This window comes from Rhincodon typus, chromosome 27, assembly GCF_021869965.1.
Source record: "Rhincodon typus isolate 14 chromosome 27, sRhiTyp1.1, whole genome shotgun sequence".
Lineage (NCBI taxonomy): Eukaryota > Metazoa > Chordata > Chondrichthyes > Orectolobiformes > Rhincodontidae > Rhincodon > Rhincodon typus.
The window spans coordinates 13,884,705-13,900,282 of NC_063358.1; the positions used below are offsets into that span (position 1 = coordinate 13,884,705).

Here is a 15,578-nt window from a genome sequence, read left to right on the forward strand (position 1 = left end):
CCCCCCCCCCCCCCCCCCCCCCCCCCCCAACGTTTTCCCCATTGTGTTGCCCCCACCGTGTTCTTTCAACCATAAGTTAACATCACACTGTCGTATTCGCACACATTTTCAGACAATTCTGGACTCTTTTGGCTATTAAGTAGTAATCTCTTCTTTTGCAGCTGGTTCAGGTTCTCTGCAGGGTCCTCAGACCCCACAGTCCACCAGCAGCTCGATGGCAGAGGGAGGAGATATAAAACCACCAACGCCTGTATCAACACCCCATAGCCATGTTCAACCAATGCCAGGTTCCAGGTAATACGAACTGTAATGTACAAGGTGTATCAGCTTTCAAATTGTCAATTCTGCTGATGTTGGGCTGGTTGTGGTAATGTTAGAATTATCTCATCTCAGCAAGAGAAGGGAAGGCATTGTAATAATGTCATTTTAATGGTAATCCAGAGTTCCAGGCTAGTGTTCTGAGTCCAGGGTTCAAATCTCACCATTGCAGATGGTGAAATTTGAATTTCACAAGTTAAACTATCTATTTTAAAAAAAAAAAGCTGGCTTAATGGTGATGTCAAGTAACCCATTTTAAATTGTAGTAAAAACCCATTTTGATTCTCTAATGTCCTTTATGTAAGGAAGCTGGCCATCCTTACCCTGTCTGGCCTTTGTGACTCTCAGAAACATGGTTGACTCTTAATTGGCACCTGAAATGGCTTAAAGAGCCACTAAGTTCAAGATCAACCAGAGGTGGTAAACAAAGACAGGCCAATGCCCTCAACCCGTAAATGAATTTTAAGCAAGTAACTGTTTTTGCTTGGATTTGAATGATTGGGCAGAGAAACTGTTACTTATTCATGCAGGAAACTCCAATGAAGGCATGGGGATGATTGTATCATGAAAAAAAAATTAAAGCCATGTGGAATTTTTATATGCTGCATTAGAGTCATGTTTGACAGATTTGAGAAGGGGTCATCCCGTGGTATTACAATCTGTGACCATCAGCTTGAAGAGCTGGTTGCTTTGTGATGTTTCTACCACACGTTCTGATGTTATTTAGTTGTCAGTGAGAGTAGGAAGGAAATGACATCTTACAGAAAATTTTACCTGTCTAATATGTTGCATTTAAATTCAGGAGCAACTCTGTGAGTGTCCAGGATCCATTTGCAGACAGTAGTGATCCAGCTTTCCAGAAGAGGACCACTGTGACTCAAAACCCTGCATACCCGCCCAACATGAACACCACGGATTTAATGGCCCGCATGCCATACGAGCCCAACAAGGATCCATTTGGTGGAATGAGGAAAGGTAGAAACAGTTTTAAAACTGATGCTCCAAAATAGACTTTTGACATAATTTGATTAGTCAATGACAGTTATTGGCACAAAAGTTTTCTTACTAGTGATTTGAGGGGTGGGGGCGGAGATTATTCGTACATAACATAGTGACACTCATCTTCCTCCCAGTAGCTCCTGGAGCTGACCCTTTCATGTCTCCTGGACTTGCTCCCAATACTGGAATGGGAGACCCTTACAATCGCCCTCCTGCAACAGGTATGGGGCAACGGCAGCAATATGCATATGGATCTGGATTTGAGAGGAGGTAGGTCTGAATAGAATTCCAAAAATCTGAAGAGCCTAACCTAAAACACGGTGTTAGGATTGGAATTTCCATGAGCTTAACCCCATTGGCTAAATGTTTATTTGTTTAATATTGGAGGATTGTCTGTGTTGAATTTCATATTTTTATTCCTAAAGCTGGAGTGAATGGTTTGGTCCCATTTAACAAGACATTAATTCCTACCTGGACTTAGTTACCAGATTTAAATTAGCACACGTGATGAGATGGATCCTGTTAGATTGGTTAGTTACTCCATAAAAGTTTAAAGTTATTGCTTCCTCAAAACTTAAAAGCAGAGATGAAGGACAGTTGTGCCTACTGTTTCCCCATTGCAACAGTAGTACAATGATTTTGGTTTGCTGTGTAGAATGCTTTCCTTATCTGTTCTCTGCATACACATAAAGCACCTTGGAACCTGGATTTGGATGTAGCTACTGCACGTCAAAACAATATGCTGTGTAGGGATATTGCAGGTAGTCTATCTTTTACAAGTAGCAACAAAAGCTGGCTGAAGGCCTCTTGTGGTGCATTGGTAGTGTCATTCCCTCTGAACCTCGAAGCCTGGGTTCAAGTCCCACCTGCTCCAGGGGTGTGTAATAAGATCTCTGAGCACATTGATTAGAAAGGTGGCTATTGTGTTAATATGTAGTTATTAAGATTATATGTAAAGGCTGCATGTGAATCGTGATTATAGAATGTATGTTTGTGTTTTAGATGGGGATTGTAAGGATTGCAGTGCTGGGCTATATTGTAGAATGGCTGATGTATTACATAGTTATGTTTTATGGAGTTTATGTATAATGTGGGTTTATATTATGAAGAGCATGAATGTGTTGCATGGAGAATCTAGGTTCTTTTGAGTTTGACACAACATGTGAACAATTTGGTAGGGAGGTAAGCTGAAAGGATTCAAATGTGTAGCATAGGAAATGGTGAGTCCTATAATTTAGTTTCTATGTAGCTTGCACATGGAATGTCTCCCACATGTCTGAGTAGTCAATATCTGAACATAAGGGAAGTATAATTTCTTATTTTTAAGAACAAAATTGAGCTGATGAGCCCAGCTATCAGTTCGTTCACTCTTTGACTTGGGCAGTGCCTCGCTATGTTGATTGGAGAGATGTGGCAGGGCTGGGATAGTGTAGTGGCAACCCAGCCATGAGTCGCAAGACCTGATGTGGTTAATTCTTTTCTGTAGCCAGTTGCTAACATTTTAGACCCAGCTTGTACGCAAGGCCAAAACTTGAACAAAAGAGACCAGATGAACATTGCTCTCACAGTAAGCTGTTGTAGTGCAGTCTTGAGATGCACCACCTATCGGTGTCATTTTTCTTGTATTTACTTGAACTGGTGCTGCTTTTTGCTTTTGCGGTCCAGTAAGGTGAAACTTTACATCTGGTTTCCTCCAATTACAGCTCTTTGGACACTGCACCTTCATTCAAGGTGTGGGCTCCAACTTTCTCATGGGTCGGGTGACAGGCATAAAATCTCCACAGTGCATACTCTTCTGTATTTCGTTCATCTTGCTCTTTCCTCCTTCACCTCTTTTAAGGTCTGAACATGGGATGGGCCCAGAGGGAACTTTGGGACCAGTGACAGCGCAGCCTAGTGTGGTGCCAGTCAATGCAGATTCCGGCATGTACTCTCCAAACCGTTATCCAGGACAGCAACGGTAAATGCATTAGGCACTTGTTTTCACGTATTTTTCGAAAGATGGATGCTTTGTTCTTGACTTGATTATTTTGACAAATCTCTTTAGATTGTATTCAAGTTTATAGATACTTGGTGTATTACGAGGGAAGAGAAGAACCAAGAATTGGAACAGTGTTGACATATTTCTGCACCCTTAGTTTTGGGACTGATTGATTTTACAAAATACCATTGGAGTTGATAAGCAATGTGAACCTTACCACTGGGGACTGACTCAACTATCCAGGCTAAACTTTCAGAGGTTTGCATGGGAAAGGGGGCTGAACCAAAAGATCACTTTGTGTACATGTGAAGAAATTTCAGCTTGCCATTAAAAATTTGAAAGCTATCTTAGAGGTGTTTTCCTTCCTTGTGGTTTTGTCACAGCAGAGCCACCAGTACCTCTCCAGTAGCATGTATCCACCAGAAGCTCCATACCAATTGTTAATGATGGTTCAAATCAAAGGTTGTCATATGGGGTTGTTTTTCACTCGAGCTCTTTTTCACTCTTCCTGCAGCTACTAAGTTTGATGTTCTCTCTCACAACTTCTTCCCATAATATTAGGCATGATCCTTATGGAAACCAGTATCCTGGACAGGGGGTTCCAGCTGGACAGTCTTATTCTAACCAGCAACCTGGAATGTTTCCACAGCAGCAACAGCAAGTAAGTGGAATAGGATATTGGGCAGATAACATATGTAGAGACCTGCCTTCTCTTCATGGTGTGTGGTGACATAACAGTCTTAAACAAGTGGTTTCTGTTTTCTTTTAAAAATAGACATTTGATGAAACAGCTGACTTGAATTGTTTGCAACGTTTATGTATTCAAGTGCTAACCCTTAAATGTTGAGAGCAGGAAATTTTCTTGAGTAAGAATGGAGAATTTCTTAGGATCTGGATGCAATCAGACTAACAGAGCCAGGCTGGGGTGGGATAACAAGAACCTGAATTTGGAAAACTAGTCACTGCATTAATGCAGTTTTGCTGGATTTTTGTCAAATGTAGGTTTTTTTTTCACCTGCTTGTCCATTCTGAAGTGCTTTAAAATCAGAAGGTGACATAAAACAAGTGATTGATAGCCCATCCACCACCTTCAATATTTATTCTGTCCAATGCTGATGCACAGTAGCAGCAGTGTGTATCATATGCAAGAAGCATTGCAGGAACTCCCTACAGCCCCTTTAGCAGAATCTTCCAAACCCTCAGGCGCTAACCCAGAAGGAAATGAGCCGAAATTGCATGGAAATGCCAACGCCTGTAAAATTCCTTCCAAGTCGCACACCATTCGGACTTGGAACTATATTGCTGTTCCTTTGATGTTTCTGGGTCAAAATTTCCTTTCTAACAGCATTCTGGGTGTACTGACACCACGTGCACTGCAACAGTTAAAGAAGGCAGCTTGTCATCACTTTCTTGGGGCAATTAGGGATAGGCAGCAATGTGCTAATCGGGCTGGCATTACTCATGTTCATCAGCAAGAAACACAGAATGTTTTCCCTTACATGTTGTGTTTCAGATTTCCAGCATCTGCAACTTTTTTTCTTCATGATATCGAGGCTTCAAATATAAGTTCTGAGGCTAGGGTGCACATGATTTTAAGAGGTTGAAATCTGAAACAAACAAAATGCTAGAGAAACTCATGAAGTCTGATAGTATCTGTGGAGAAAGAAACCAATAACGTTTTGAGTCCAATTTCTTCATTTCAATGTTAACCCTTTCAAAATTGTTCTGGAAGATCATTTCAGACTTTGAACATCTGCAGTATTTTGCCTTTTTGTTTGAGGTTGAAATCTGATGGATTGAAGTATTTTAAATCCTAAAAGGATTTGATAGGGTAATTACAGAGAAACTCGAAGACTAAAACAAAGAGACAAAGTTTTCAAGTTGAATCCAAATCTTCCAGGAGTGAAATTGGGACACTTGTTCACAGTTTCCATTTTCAGTTATTGAACTTAACCAAAGATTTATGGGGATGACTTCTCCCACTCAAGCTTGTTATTTCTGGTGTTCAAGGGTTTATGTTTTGGCCCACTCCCTCTATTTTCAGCTACGTAATTTACCTTGCAACATCGTCCAAAAGCACAGCAGGTTTGACTTGTATATTGAGAACACCAGAGATGTACTTCTGATCAAATCTGTGCCTTCTCTTTGACTGCTTGGCCTTAATTTTTTGAGTTCCAATCCCCCCGCCCCACCTCCAAACCTATGGAAAAAAAGGATATGGTTCCCCTTCCCCAGACTTTTCAGAATGGTTTTATGCTTCCACATTTCTTAACGAATCATGATTGAAATCCCCTGTCAGAAATGCAGTACTGCCTTGTTCTGGAAGAATGAAGGAGTGCAGTGACAATCTGCATGTGATTGCCACTCCTCAAAATCTGACCCAGTGTTTCTGTCCCTAATGTTGCCAGACTCGCCCCAGCTCAACTTGCTCGCTAAAACCTTTTGTTTATGCCTGTTTTAGATTATTCCGTCCTTTCCTGACCAGCCCTCCTACATTGTCTGTAGACTTGAAGTCGTCTAAACTCTGCTTGCACTAAGTCACGTTCACCAGCATCCCTGTGCTCCCTGTCTGACATTTTAACCTCGCCAAGCAATGCGATTTTTCTTTAAGTAAATTGTCATCCTAATTTTTGATTCTCTCCCTTCCCCCATTTTACCACGTACCACCTCTAATTTCCTCAATCTCCTGAAATAGTGACTCGTCTGCTTTCTTGAACATCTGACTGTTATTGGTCCTGCTGTCAACTGCCTTAGCTGCCTAAGTTTTGTTTTAGTGTCATCCTTACTGTCTTCCATTTGTAGGAGTTTAAGAATTCTGAGCATTTTCCTTATTTTTGTCAGAACTTCAAACGCCAGATGGATGGGTCGTATGGACCTCCAGCTAAGCGGCATGAAGGTGAAATGTATGGGATGCCCTACACAGCCCAGCAATCTCAGCAAGATCTGTATAACCAGTACAGCAATGCTTATCCTGGTTCTGATCGTCGGCCAGTGCAGAATCAGTTTCCTTTTCAGTATGGTAGAGAGAGAATGCAAGGTCCCCCTGGCTCAACCTCGCAGCAGCCTGTGCCCCCACAGATGATGGGCCCACTACAGTCTCCTCCTGAAGGACCACAAGGTACTGTGTGGCCAGGACGAAATGACATGGCTTACAATTACCCAAATCGGCAAGGTCCTGGTGCGCCACCACAAGCTTCAGGATTTCACAGCATGAATCGTTCTGAAGAGATGATGGGACCTGATCAGAGAATGAACCATGAAGGGCAGTGGGCTTCCCATGTCAACCAACGCCAACCATCATTCACCCCCTCTACTCCTCTTCCCCCAATTACAAGGCCATCCCAGTCCACCTACCAAACTCCTCCATCAGTGCCAAACCATCTTTCCCAGGTCTCTAGCCCAGCTCCCATGCCACGACCGTTGGAGAACCGTACCTCACCCAATAAATCACCATTTCTGCATTCAAGCATGAAGATGCAAAAGGTTGGACCCCCGATTCCTGCATCTCACATTTCAGTACCCTCTACGCAGCCTCCACTGATGAGACGAGACATCACTTTTCCTCCTGGTTCTGTAGAAGCATCTCAACCAGTCCTGAAATCTCGGCGCAGGCTCACCACTAAGGATATTGGTAAGTAGTGATAATTGTAATGTTTTGATCGTTAATATTCAAAGAGCTCAGAGCATTAAACTAGGAGTTTAACAGTACTGATCTATGTCTAAATTGAGTGGAATTTGTGTGGTCTGTTAATGGGTACATTTAGTCAATCATTTCTTTAGAGGCCTGCCAGAATTTGACACATGGGGTGATGTTAGAGACTGTGCTTAGAAGACATTTCAGGTAAACATTAAACATTACAGACCTAAGCTCCTGTATAGAACACTGCTGGTTAGCAATTTGCTATATCTGTGCTTTTTAAAGTGAAGTTTTGATAGGAATGCTGTGTGCAGTCTTACCCCTTTGCCGGGGACGTGTGGAAGTAGGCCTTTTTCTGGTTCCACATGTAATAAGTTATTCTAGTGATGTTTCTGAGTCAGCAAAGATCTGAAATGTCTTTCAGCATGAATCCCTGAAAATTATCCAGAAATTGATATTTTACCTTGGTACAAAATTTCCAACCTGTTCAAGTCCACCCGGTTTGTACAGAAATTTAATGGAAGTATTTTTGTACTAATATTTAAAAGGCTTTTTGAGCTTGGTGCTGGATATTTGAATAACAGATTTTCAATTGATGGCTTATAATTATCGCTGTTGCTGACCTCTTTCTCTGCCATCCCTAGAATTTTCCTGATCTGCATTAGAAAAAGTGGGTGATTTTGTGGCGTGCTTTAGATGTATAAATTGAAAGGTAGTGAGGATAGTTTTGATTACAAATACTCTGGTTGACAAGCCTAGAATGATGACTTCAAACAAAACAGCCAAGTGGATGAAAAGAAATGTTAGTTGCGTAAGCAGCCCTAAGTAGAGATATCTATCTGGTTGTATATTCTGGGAATGGTATTTTGCGCAAGTAATGAGTTATTACTGGTCAGATTTTTATTTTCTGTTTCTCTCTGAAATGCTTTTAAGTGTTTAATGAATTAACTGTGTTCTGCATTTTGCTGCTTTTAGTGCAATTGTTTATTCATTGGTGATGTTGCCGTGACATTGGTGTGCCTGCATGACCTTTGTTGTAAGTTTTTAAAAAGATGTGGCTGAATGTTTTGTATGATTCACCTCCATTGAGGCATTCACTGTGGGTGAAGAGTCAGAGGTGACTTGATTAAACATAAGATCCTGAGGGGATTTGACCGAGTGAATAGAAAGGATGTTTCCTCTTGAGACAATCTAGAATGAGTGTTACAGTTGAAAGGATCACCAATTTAAGACAGATGAGGAAACATTTTTTCTCTGTGCATTGAGAGTCTTTTGGAATTTCCTTCAGAACAGAAGATGCAGAATCTCAATATTTTTGAGGCAGAGGCAGATTCTTGATTACCAAGGGGATATAAGGAATGTAGGGCTGAAGTTAAAAATCAGTTTAGCCATGATCTTATTGAATGGCAGACCAGGCTTGAAAGATTGAGTGGCCTACTACTTTGCATTCTTCATAGGTCTGGATTGTTCTCCAGGAATAAAATTTAAACAGCAAACTGACCAGATCAATTGCTGCTGTGGGAAGCTTGGCCATGGACTTGCACATAAAGTAAACAAACAAGCTCAAGATACTGTTAGAATTTTACTTCTCTTCACAGAGCACTTGTGTGTTTGATATTTTAGGAAGAATGGCAATTGTGGAGTAAGCTGAAAACAGGGTCCATTGGTAAAGAGCAAGTGAGTGGGACGACTTCATTTTGAAGACCCAACATAGGCAAGATCGATCCAATGGATCCCCACGCTATTTTCAAATTGTTGGTCGATGGGCTGCAGCTAGGACCACATTCCGTTAGCACTACTACTCATTTGACCAGATAAACAGACTGGCTACTTTTTTATGAAGAAGGCTGAATATGATGTGGAGTATAGAGAATGTAATTTGAGTATTCATGTGTTCACGTCAAACTTAGATTTCAATCTGTGGTGCAGCTTATAGGAAAAGACTCTGGAGTTTGAGATGATTTCTTTGGGGAAAAGACTACGTTTATTTAGCAATTTCAATAACCTACTTTTTGAAGTGTGATCAACCTATTCTAATGTAGGAAATAGCACAGCAAAAACTCCCACATACATCAATGTAACGGTGACTAGATATGTATTTTGTTGCTGTTGATTGAGGGCATAATATTAGCTCGGACAGTGGCAGTATCACCTCTGCAGTTTCTTGAGATATTTCCTTGGGATCTTTGAGTCCACCTGGAAAGGAAGGAGTTAATTTAAAGTTTAATCTGAAAGATGGCACCTCTGACAGGGCTACACTGGAGTGTCAGCCTGGACTTTAGCACAAAAGTCCTTGAGTGGGCCTTGACCCACAGCCTTGGGATTTAGAGGCCTGAGTGCTACCAACTGAGGCATAGTTGACAGCGATGAATAGTGTGTGGCAAACCTTGTCAATACAAATTTATTAAAAAAAAAAAAAAAAAATTGTCAATACACATAAAATAGTAAGGCAATGTATTTGAACTGGAGTGGAAAAAAAGAAAGGTTTTTTTAAAAAAAAAAAAAAATCATCGGTTGTATTTATTAAAGAGTGAGGGAGGAGAAAGATTGAAAAAAATAGCATAATGTGTTGTGAATGTGATAAATTGTCCCTGGATTATGGTTAAAAGAACGTTCTTGTGTTTCATTCCCAGGCACCCCAGAGGCTTGGCGGGTGATGATGTCCCTTAAATCTGGCCTCCTGGCTGAAAGTACCTGGGCCTTGGATACCATTAATATTTTACTATACGATGATAGCAGTGTAGCCACCTTCACACTCTCTCAGGTGAGTAACAATGAACAAAACTTGCAGAATGGAATACAATCTGATCACTCAAGGCAGCATTTGGAATTGAAGATTGACCAGAGTTTGGGTTCTGCACATTGTGTTTTTAAAAGAAAGTATCATCTTTTTTGTCTGAGTGCTAGTTTCTGATAACTATCTGAATAGAATAAACTTAGTGCAATGGTGATTCAGCTGATCGCTTATTGTCCAGGCATCTGCAAGTGTGCAAACTACTGTGAGACATAGCAGCTCGTGTGTGCTTACAATTATTTATGCTTATGTTAGTCATTCTTGCTGCCTTTCTCATCAAATGTTTGGAGAAGAGGAGACCTGAAATGTATGTGAAGAAATTTGGCCCTTTTCAACTTTTTACATTTAACATAACATAACTTAAAATCATGCCCTGTCTTGGGCATAGCGTCTCCTTAATTTAGTGATATCTGTGAGCTGCAGTGAGACATCATCAGAAACGCATTGAAACAACACAACTACCAGTCTTGGTCAGTGTACCTCCCACATGAAGACGATGCATTGGAATTGCTGTCATGTGAGATGTGGAAGGAAGCAATAGAGGGGCTTTATTCACTAATATGGAGTGGGCCATCTGCATGGAAATACAATTTGAAGTTGAGTTTGAAAGAATGGTAAATCCAGGTGTACCCTCCTTATATTCTTGGCTGCATCGTTCATAGCAATAACTTTATTTTTGGCTATTAAAACTTCAATATTGGTTGTGTTCTGGGCACAAAATACCAAATGATCATTTAAAAGAAAATCATGATAATGAAGGATGGGTGAAATTAAGTTCTACAGTGTCTTTTTTGATATTGACACCAGAATTAAGTGGGGTATGTGTCTTTACTGATGCCTCACAGACCTTTGCTTTGGACTCCTTCAGCTCTGGCCCTTTAGCATGTTCACATGTACTTCATTCAGCAGCCATTCACCAAGCTGGCTATTTTTTGTGTTGCAAGACAGCTGTTGCCTGCCAACTGAATATCAGCTAAGTTTGGAGCTAATTCTAATTAGGGCTGACCAGAATGGGCTTCATGGAGGTTGACGTTGACTACATCTAATCGACTGATGCTGTGGCTGGCTGCCTAAACCATTGTGTCATAATAGAACACAAATTTGCTGACAAGCAAACAGTGGAGAAATGTGTACAGGAGGGAGTAATGAGCCATGATCTGTAGTTGGTTTCTTTTGAAGCATTCTGCAGGTCAGATTATAGGTTGCTTCTTAATGGGAGGAAAGAGGATTAGTAAATTAACTTCCATTTAGATTGGTTTGCTCCATTTATTCAATGGGAAAACTGGTAACATTGAATTTACAGCACAGGGCAATCCATTTGAGTCTGTGTTAATGCCAACTCTTCTGCAGTGTTTCTGGAGGTTAAATTTGAAAGTAAGTTGAGAAAGCTATAGATGAGATTCTGGCTTTATAAAGTAGACTTGCAAAAAGCTTGGAGGTTTTTTTAATTTTTAAAATATAATTTCAGTTTTGGGTGCCATGTTTCAAGAATACCAATGCCTCTGAGGAGGTGAAGATGGGTTTAACTAGAATAGTGCTAGGATTAAAGGGCTTGGGTTTGCAGAGAGTCAGAAAGTTAGGTGGTTCTTAGTACAGAAGTTGAAGGTTGATTTGGTACAGACATAAAGTTGTGAAAATGTTGATAATGTAGTTGGGAATGACCATTTCCAGTAGCAGAAGGATCAGTAAGCAGAAGACACGAGTTCAAACAATTTGCAAAAGAATCAGAGCAACGCTGAGAATTTTAGTTGCACTTCCAGAAAGCATGGGAAAAGTAGATACAGTAGTAACCTTTTTTAAAAAAGGCTTGGAAAGAGACCTGAAAAGAGAGCGATTTCAAGAGAACAGTGGAGAAGTGGTGCCAATTGGGTAGTTCTTCCTTAGATCCATACTGAACCTATGAGATGGACCAAATGGTCTTCAGTACCATATGATTCAGTGATCATTCTCATCAGGGTTTGCATGAATAGAAGCCACTTGGTTGAAGAATTGCCAATAAATTGCATACTAATACAAATCAGCTTCAGAAAGGGAGAGCAAATCTTATAAAAGATTATAAGAAGAACTTCTAAAGCAATTAAATTAACATTTGCTAGGCATTGACTATTGACGCCTGCCCATGCGAGTAGTTTGGAAACATGCGTATGCACAATCCCAGACTGATTACATCACCTCTCAATGTCGATAATATCATGTGAAAGGGCTGCACTGTGTATGTGCAAAGAAGCAGCGTGAATTTGAAAGGGGCTTCATCACATGGGCTTGGGTGGTTGTGTGGCTCGGGTTGGGGAGGCTCGCTCCTTGGATCTTGCTCCACAAACCAATTGAAATGCACATGAGAGTTTAAGCAGTGCATGATGTGAATGTGCTGTTGTCAGCGAACGCAGCCTATTTTTAAAATAGGTTTATTCTGTACTAACTTATGGCTTTGTAATGGTGCCAGTTCAGGACTGTCAATGTCCATCTCCCTTGGACCTCAGATCAGACATCCATGCTTCCAGACATTTTATGCTGCAGATTCTGAGAATTGGTGCACAAGCGAAATGCAGTTTACCTCTGCAGTTTAATTGTTCCAGGATTTGAGTGAATGGGCACAAGACTGGAATTTTATGTTCTATTATACTGGAGTCTATTTAACTTTCACTGGTTTATGCTTAGACGTACTAACCTGTGTTTGATCAATCCTTCACCTCTGTTTTATCTTTCCCCAGTTACCTGGATTCTTGGAGCTTCTGGTGGAGTATTTCAGGCGATGCTTGATTGAGATATTTGGAATTCTGAAAGAATATGAGATCGGGGACCCTGGCCAAAAGACACTGCTGGATCCAGAGCGGTTTGGAAAATTAAAACTGCAGTCAGAGTTTGAGGAGGAGGAAGACGAGTACGTTATAAGTGAGGAAGAAATGGCAGCTAATATGACCGAGGATACCAATGCCATTGAGAGTACAGAGGAAAATCCTAAGCACATCAGCAAGTTTGATAGACTTCCTGTGAAAATAGTTAGAAAGAGTGACCAATTTGTGGTGGATCGTTCAGATAAGTTGGGCAGGGTGCAGGAATTCGACAGTGGATTGCTACACTGGCAGATTGGGGGAGGTGACACTACAGAACACATCCAAACACACTTTGAGGGTAAGACGCAGGTACTGCCGCGAAAACGAACAACACCCCATGCAGGATCTGTGAAAAGGCACACAGTCGAGAGCAAAAAAGTGACAGCAGAGGGTGAAACTGAGACAACAGCAATGGTTGAGGGGTCCGAGAAAAGTATAACTGCGACCATGGATGATGTTCTGTCAGCTAGGCCTGGCTCCTTGAACAAGGAAGCTGTAAATGGCTCAGTAGAAGGGAACATGGAGAGCAGCAAATTTCCTTTTGCTATTCATCAGGCACAAAGTCATAAAAATATCAAAATTCTTGAGGATGAGCCTTGCAGCAGGGATGAGGTACCGTTATGTATGATGGCAGACTGGCAGGACTCTTTAGCAAAGCGGTGCATCTGTATATCAAATATCGTCCGCAGCTTGTCTTTTGTGCCTGGGAATGATGCAGAGATGTCAAAGCACCCTGGCTTATTGCTCATCTTAGGCAAGCTGATCCTGCAGCACCATGAACATCCTGAACGGAAACAGGCACCGTTAACATATGAAAAGGAGGATGAGGAGGATGAAGGCGTCAGCTGTGATAGTGATGAGTGGTGGTGGGATTGTTTAGAAGTATTACGGGAAAACACTCTTGTCACATTGGCCAACATTTCTGGGCAGCTGGACCTGTCTCTGTATCCAGAGAGTATCTGCTTGCCAATTCTGGATGGATTGTTGCACTGGGCTGTGTGTCCTGCAGCAGAAGCCCAGGACCCTTTCCCAACGCTAGGACCCAACGTAATGCTCTCTCCCCAGAGACTTGTCCTAGAGAGCTTGTGTAAACTCAGTATCCAGGACAGTAATGTAGACCTGATCCTGGCAACACCACCTTTTAGCCGCCTGGAGAAACTTTATGGGATATTGGTCCGACTCATTGGGGAACGGAAAAGCCAGGTGTGTCGTGAAATGTGTGTGGTGCTGTTGGCAAACTTGGCACAAGGAGATAGCCTGGCTGCCCGAGCAATTGCAGTTCGAAAGGGAAGCATCAGTAACCTTCTGGGTTTTTTGGAGGATAGCCTTGCTGCCACTCAGCTCCAGCAGAGTCAGCCCAGCCTCATGCACTTGCAGACTGCACCTATTGAGCCAACAAGTATGGACATGATGCGCCGGGCAGCTAAGGCCCTGCTGGCAATGGCGAAAGTAGAAGAAAACCACTCTGAGTTCACATTGCATGAGGCGCGACTGCTAGATATCTCTGTATCGCCCCTCCTGAACTCTCTGGTTACAAATGTAATTTGTGATGTACTCTTCATGATAGGCCAGTCATGACAGCCGTGGGAACCTTACCGTGTGTGTGCGTGAGTGGAGATCTTTAAATCGACTGTTTCTGTCTTTATTTATGCAAAAACCACCTCTGTTCCCAAAATCTGCCCCCACCCACTCTTAACAATGGAAGGATATTGTAGTCATTTTGATCAAGTACCAGAGGAAAAAGAAACAATGAATGTTTGCTGCCTGTGTAAAAGTCTGAAATTTTTTAACCAAAGTTGCTGTCTCGTTTACAGTGAGTTTGGGAGACTGCCTCATTCCTGGAGGGCCCTGCTTCAAGGTTTTTATGGTAAATTTTGGAAGCTAAGTGACTTGGGAAATCTTTGTGGTTCAGTGCTGTACCCTGAATTATAACTTAACCACTGGAAGGTGGCTCATCGGAAGCTATGTGTATGCCATGCAGGAGACAGCCTGTGCATTAGACCCTAGACGTATGTAACCTTCGACCAGCTGTAAGCAATGTTTCACATTGAGAAATGCTGGTTTGGCAGCAAACTGTAGTTTTAAAACTTTTTAGTTTACAGTAAACGTGAAAAAGGCTTTTTCCCCCTTAAAGTATCATGTGTGTATCTACAACACCCTGACCTCCCCTTGATTGTATGGACTGTCCTCTTTCACTTCTTGACTGGTTTTAAACTGCAGCCTCAGCCCCTGAGCTGTGATTGTATATAGAAGTTGTACAATGCACATACCCTCAGAGTTGGTTGTTTTTTTTCCTTCTCTCGTAGAATGAGGTTTACAATTTTCATGACATGGTCAAGCGAGAAGTGACGATAGCTTTTATTTCCATCGGCCATATCCTGCGAGGGTAATGTACAAGTTTCTGTATGTATAAAGTTGTGCTCTAGTTCAAGGAGAGCAACAGATCACGTTTTTCCTTTATAATCAAGGTGTGGAAAAAAGTTTAGGTTCAGTTGAAGCTCAAAAAATGATGAAGAAACACAACTTGAGATTTTTCAGTGCTATGAAATCTGCATATTTGTATTTCAGACAATGTAGCTAAAACTTGATGTAAATTCCTCCTTTTTCCTTTGGCTTAATGAATATCATTTATTCAGTATGAAATCTTTATACTATATGTTCCACGTGTTAAGAATAAATGTACATTAAATCTTGGTAAGAGCTGTGGAGGTTTTCGTTCATTTTTGCAGTTTGTAGACATGTACTTTGGAAAACGTGTGTTCCAAGTGCAAATCAAGACAGTCTTTATGTATCTGTTTAGAATTTGAATGCTTAAGCTTGACTATTGCAATGGTGAAAAGAGCCTGACACAGATTAACTGCTTGAACAAGAGCTACTAAAGTACATGTAATGTATCTGGAGTGGAAGGGGACACTTGACACAGGAGGTCCAGTATATGTGTTGTATACTGATTCTGGACTCCATGCGTTGGTTTCTAGTAGGGGAGTATTAAACAGGTTGTTCCACTTGCTCATG

The 15,578-nt window shown here is 41.4% G+C and overlaps 1 protein-coding gene across 4 annotated transcripts in view; it reads left to right on the top strand.

Annotated features, from left to right (window-relative positions):
* The window catches only part of LOC109937816 (AT-rich interactive domain-containing protein 1A), a 123,528-nt gene extending 108,267 nt beyond the window's left edge, over positions 1-15,261 (top strand). For 2 of the 4 annotated variants that reach the window (XM_048612998.1, XM_048612999.1), the window contains exons 13-20: positions 162-294; positions 1,121-1,293; positions 1,452-1,587; positions 3,158-3,277; positions 3,860-3,959; positions 6,140-6,929; positions 9,569-9,699; positions 12,441-15,261. In XM_048612998.1, the coding sequence (XP_048468955.1) occupies positions 162-294; positions 1,121-1,293; positions 1,452-1,587; positions 3,158-3,277; positions 3,860-3,959; positions 6,140-6,929; positions 9,569-9,699; positions 12,441-14,141 (3,284 nt within the window). In that variant the 3' untranslated portion in view covers positions 14,142-15,261. The remainder of the gene's footprint in view (positions 1-161; positions 295-1,120; positions 1,294-1,451; positions 1,588-3,157; positions 3,278-3,859; positions 3,960-6,139; positions 6,930-9,568; positions 9,700-12,440) is intronic. The other 2 variants (XM_020536318.2, XM_048613000.1) reach the window with 1 other exon arrangement.
* The last annotated feature ends 317 nt before the right edge of the window (positions 15,262-15,578 follow it).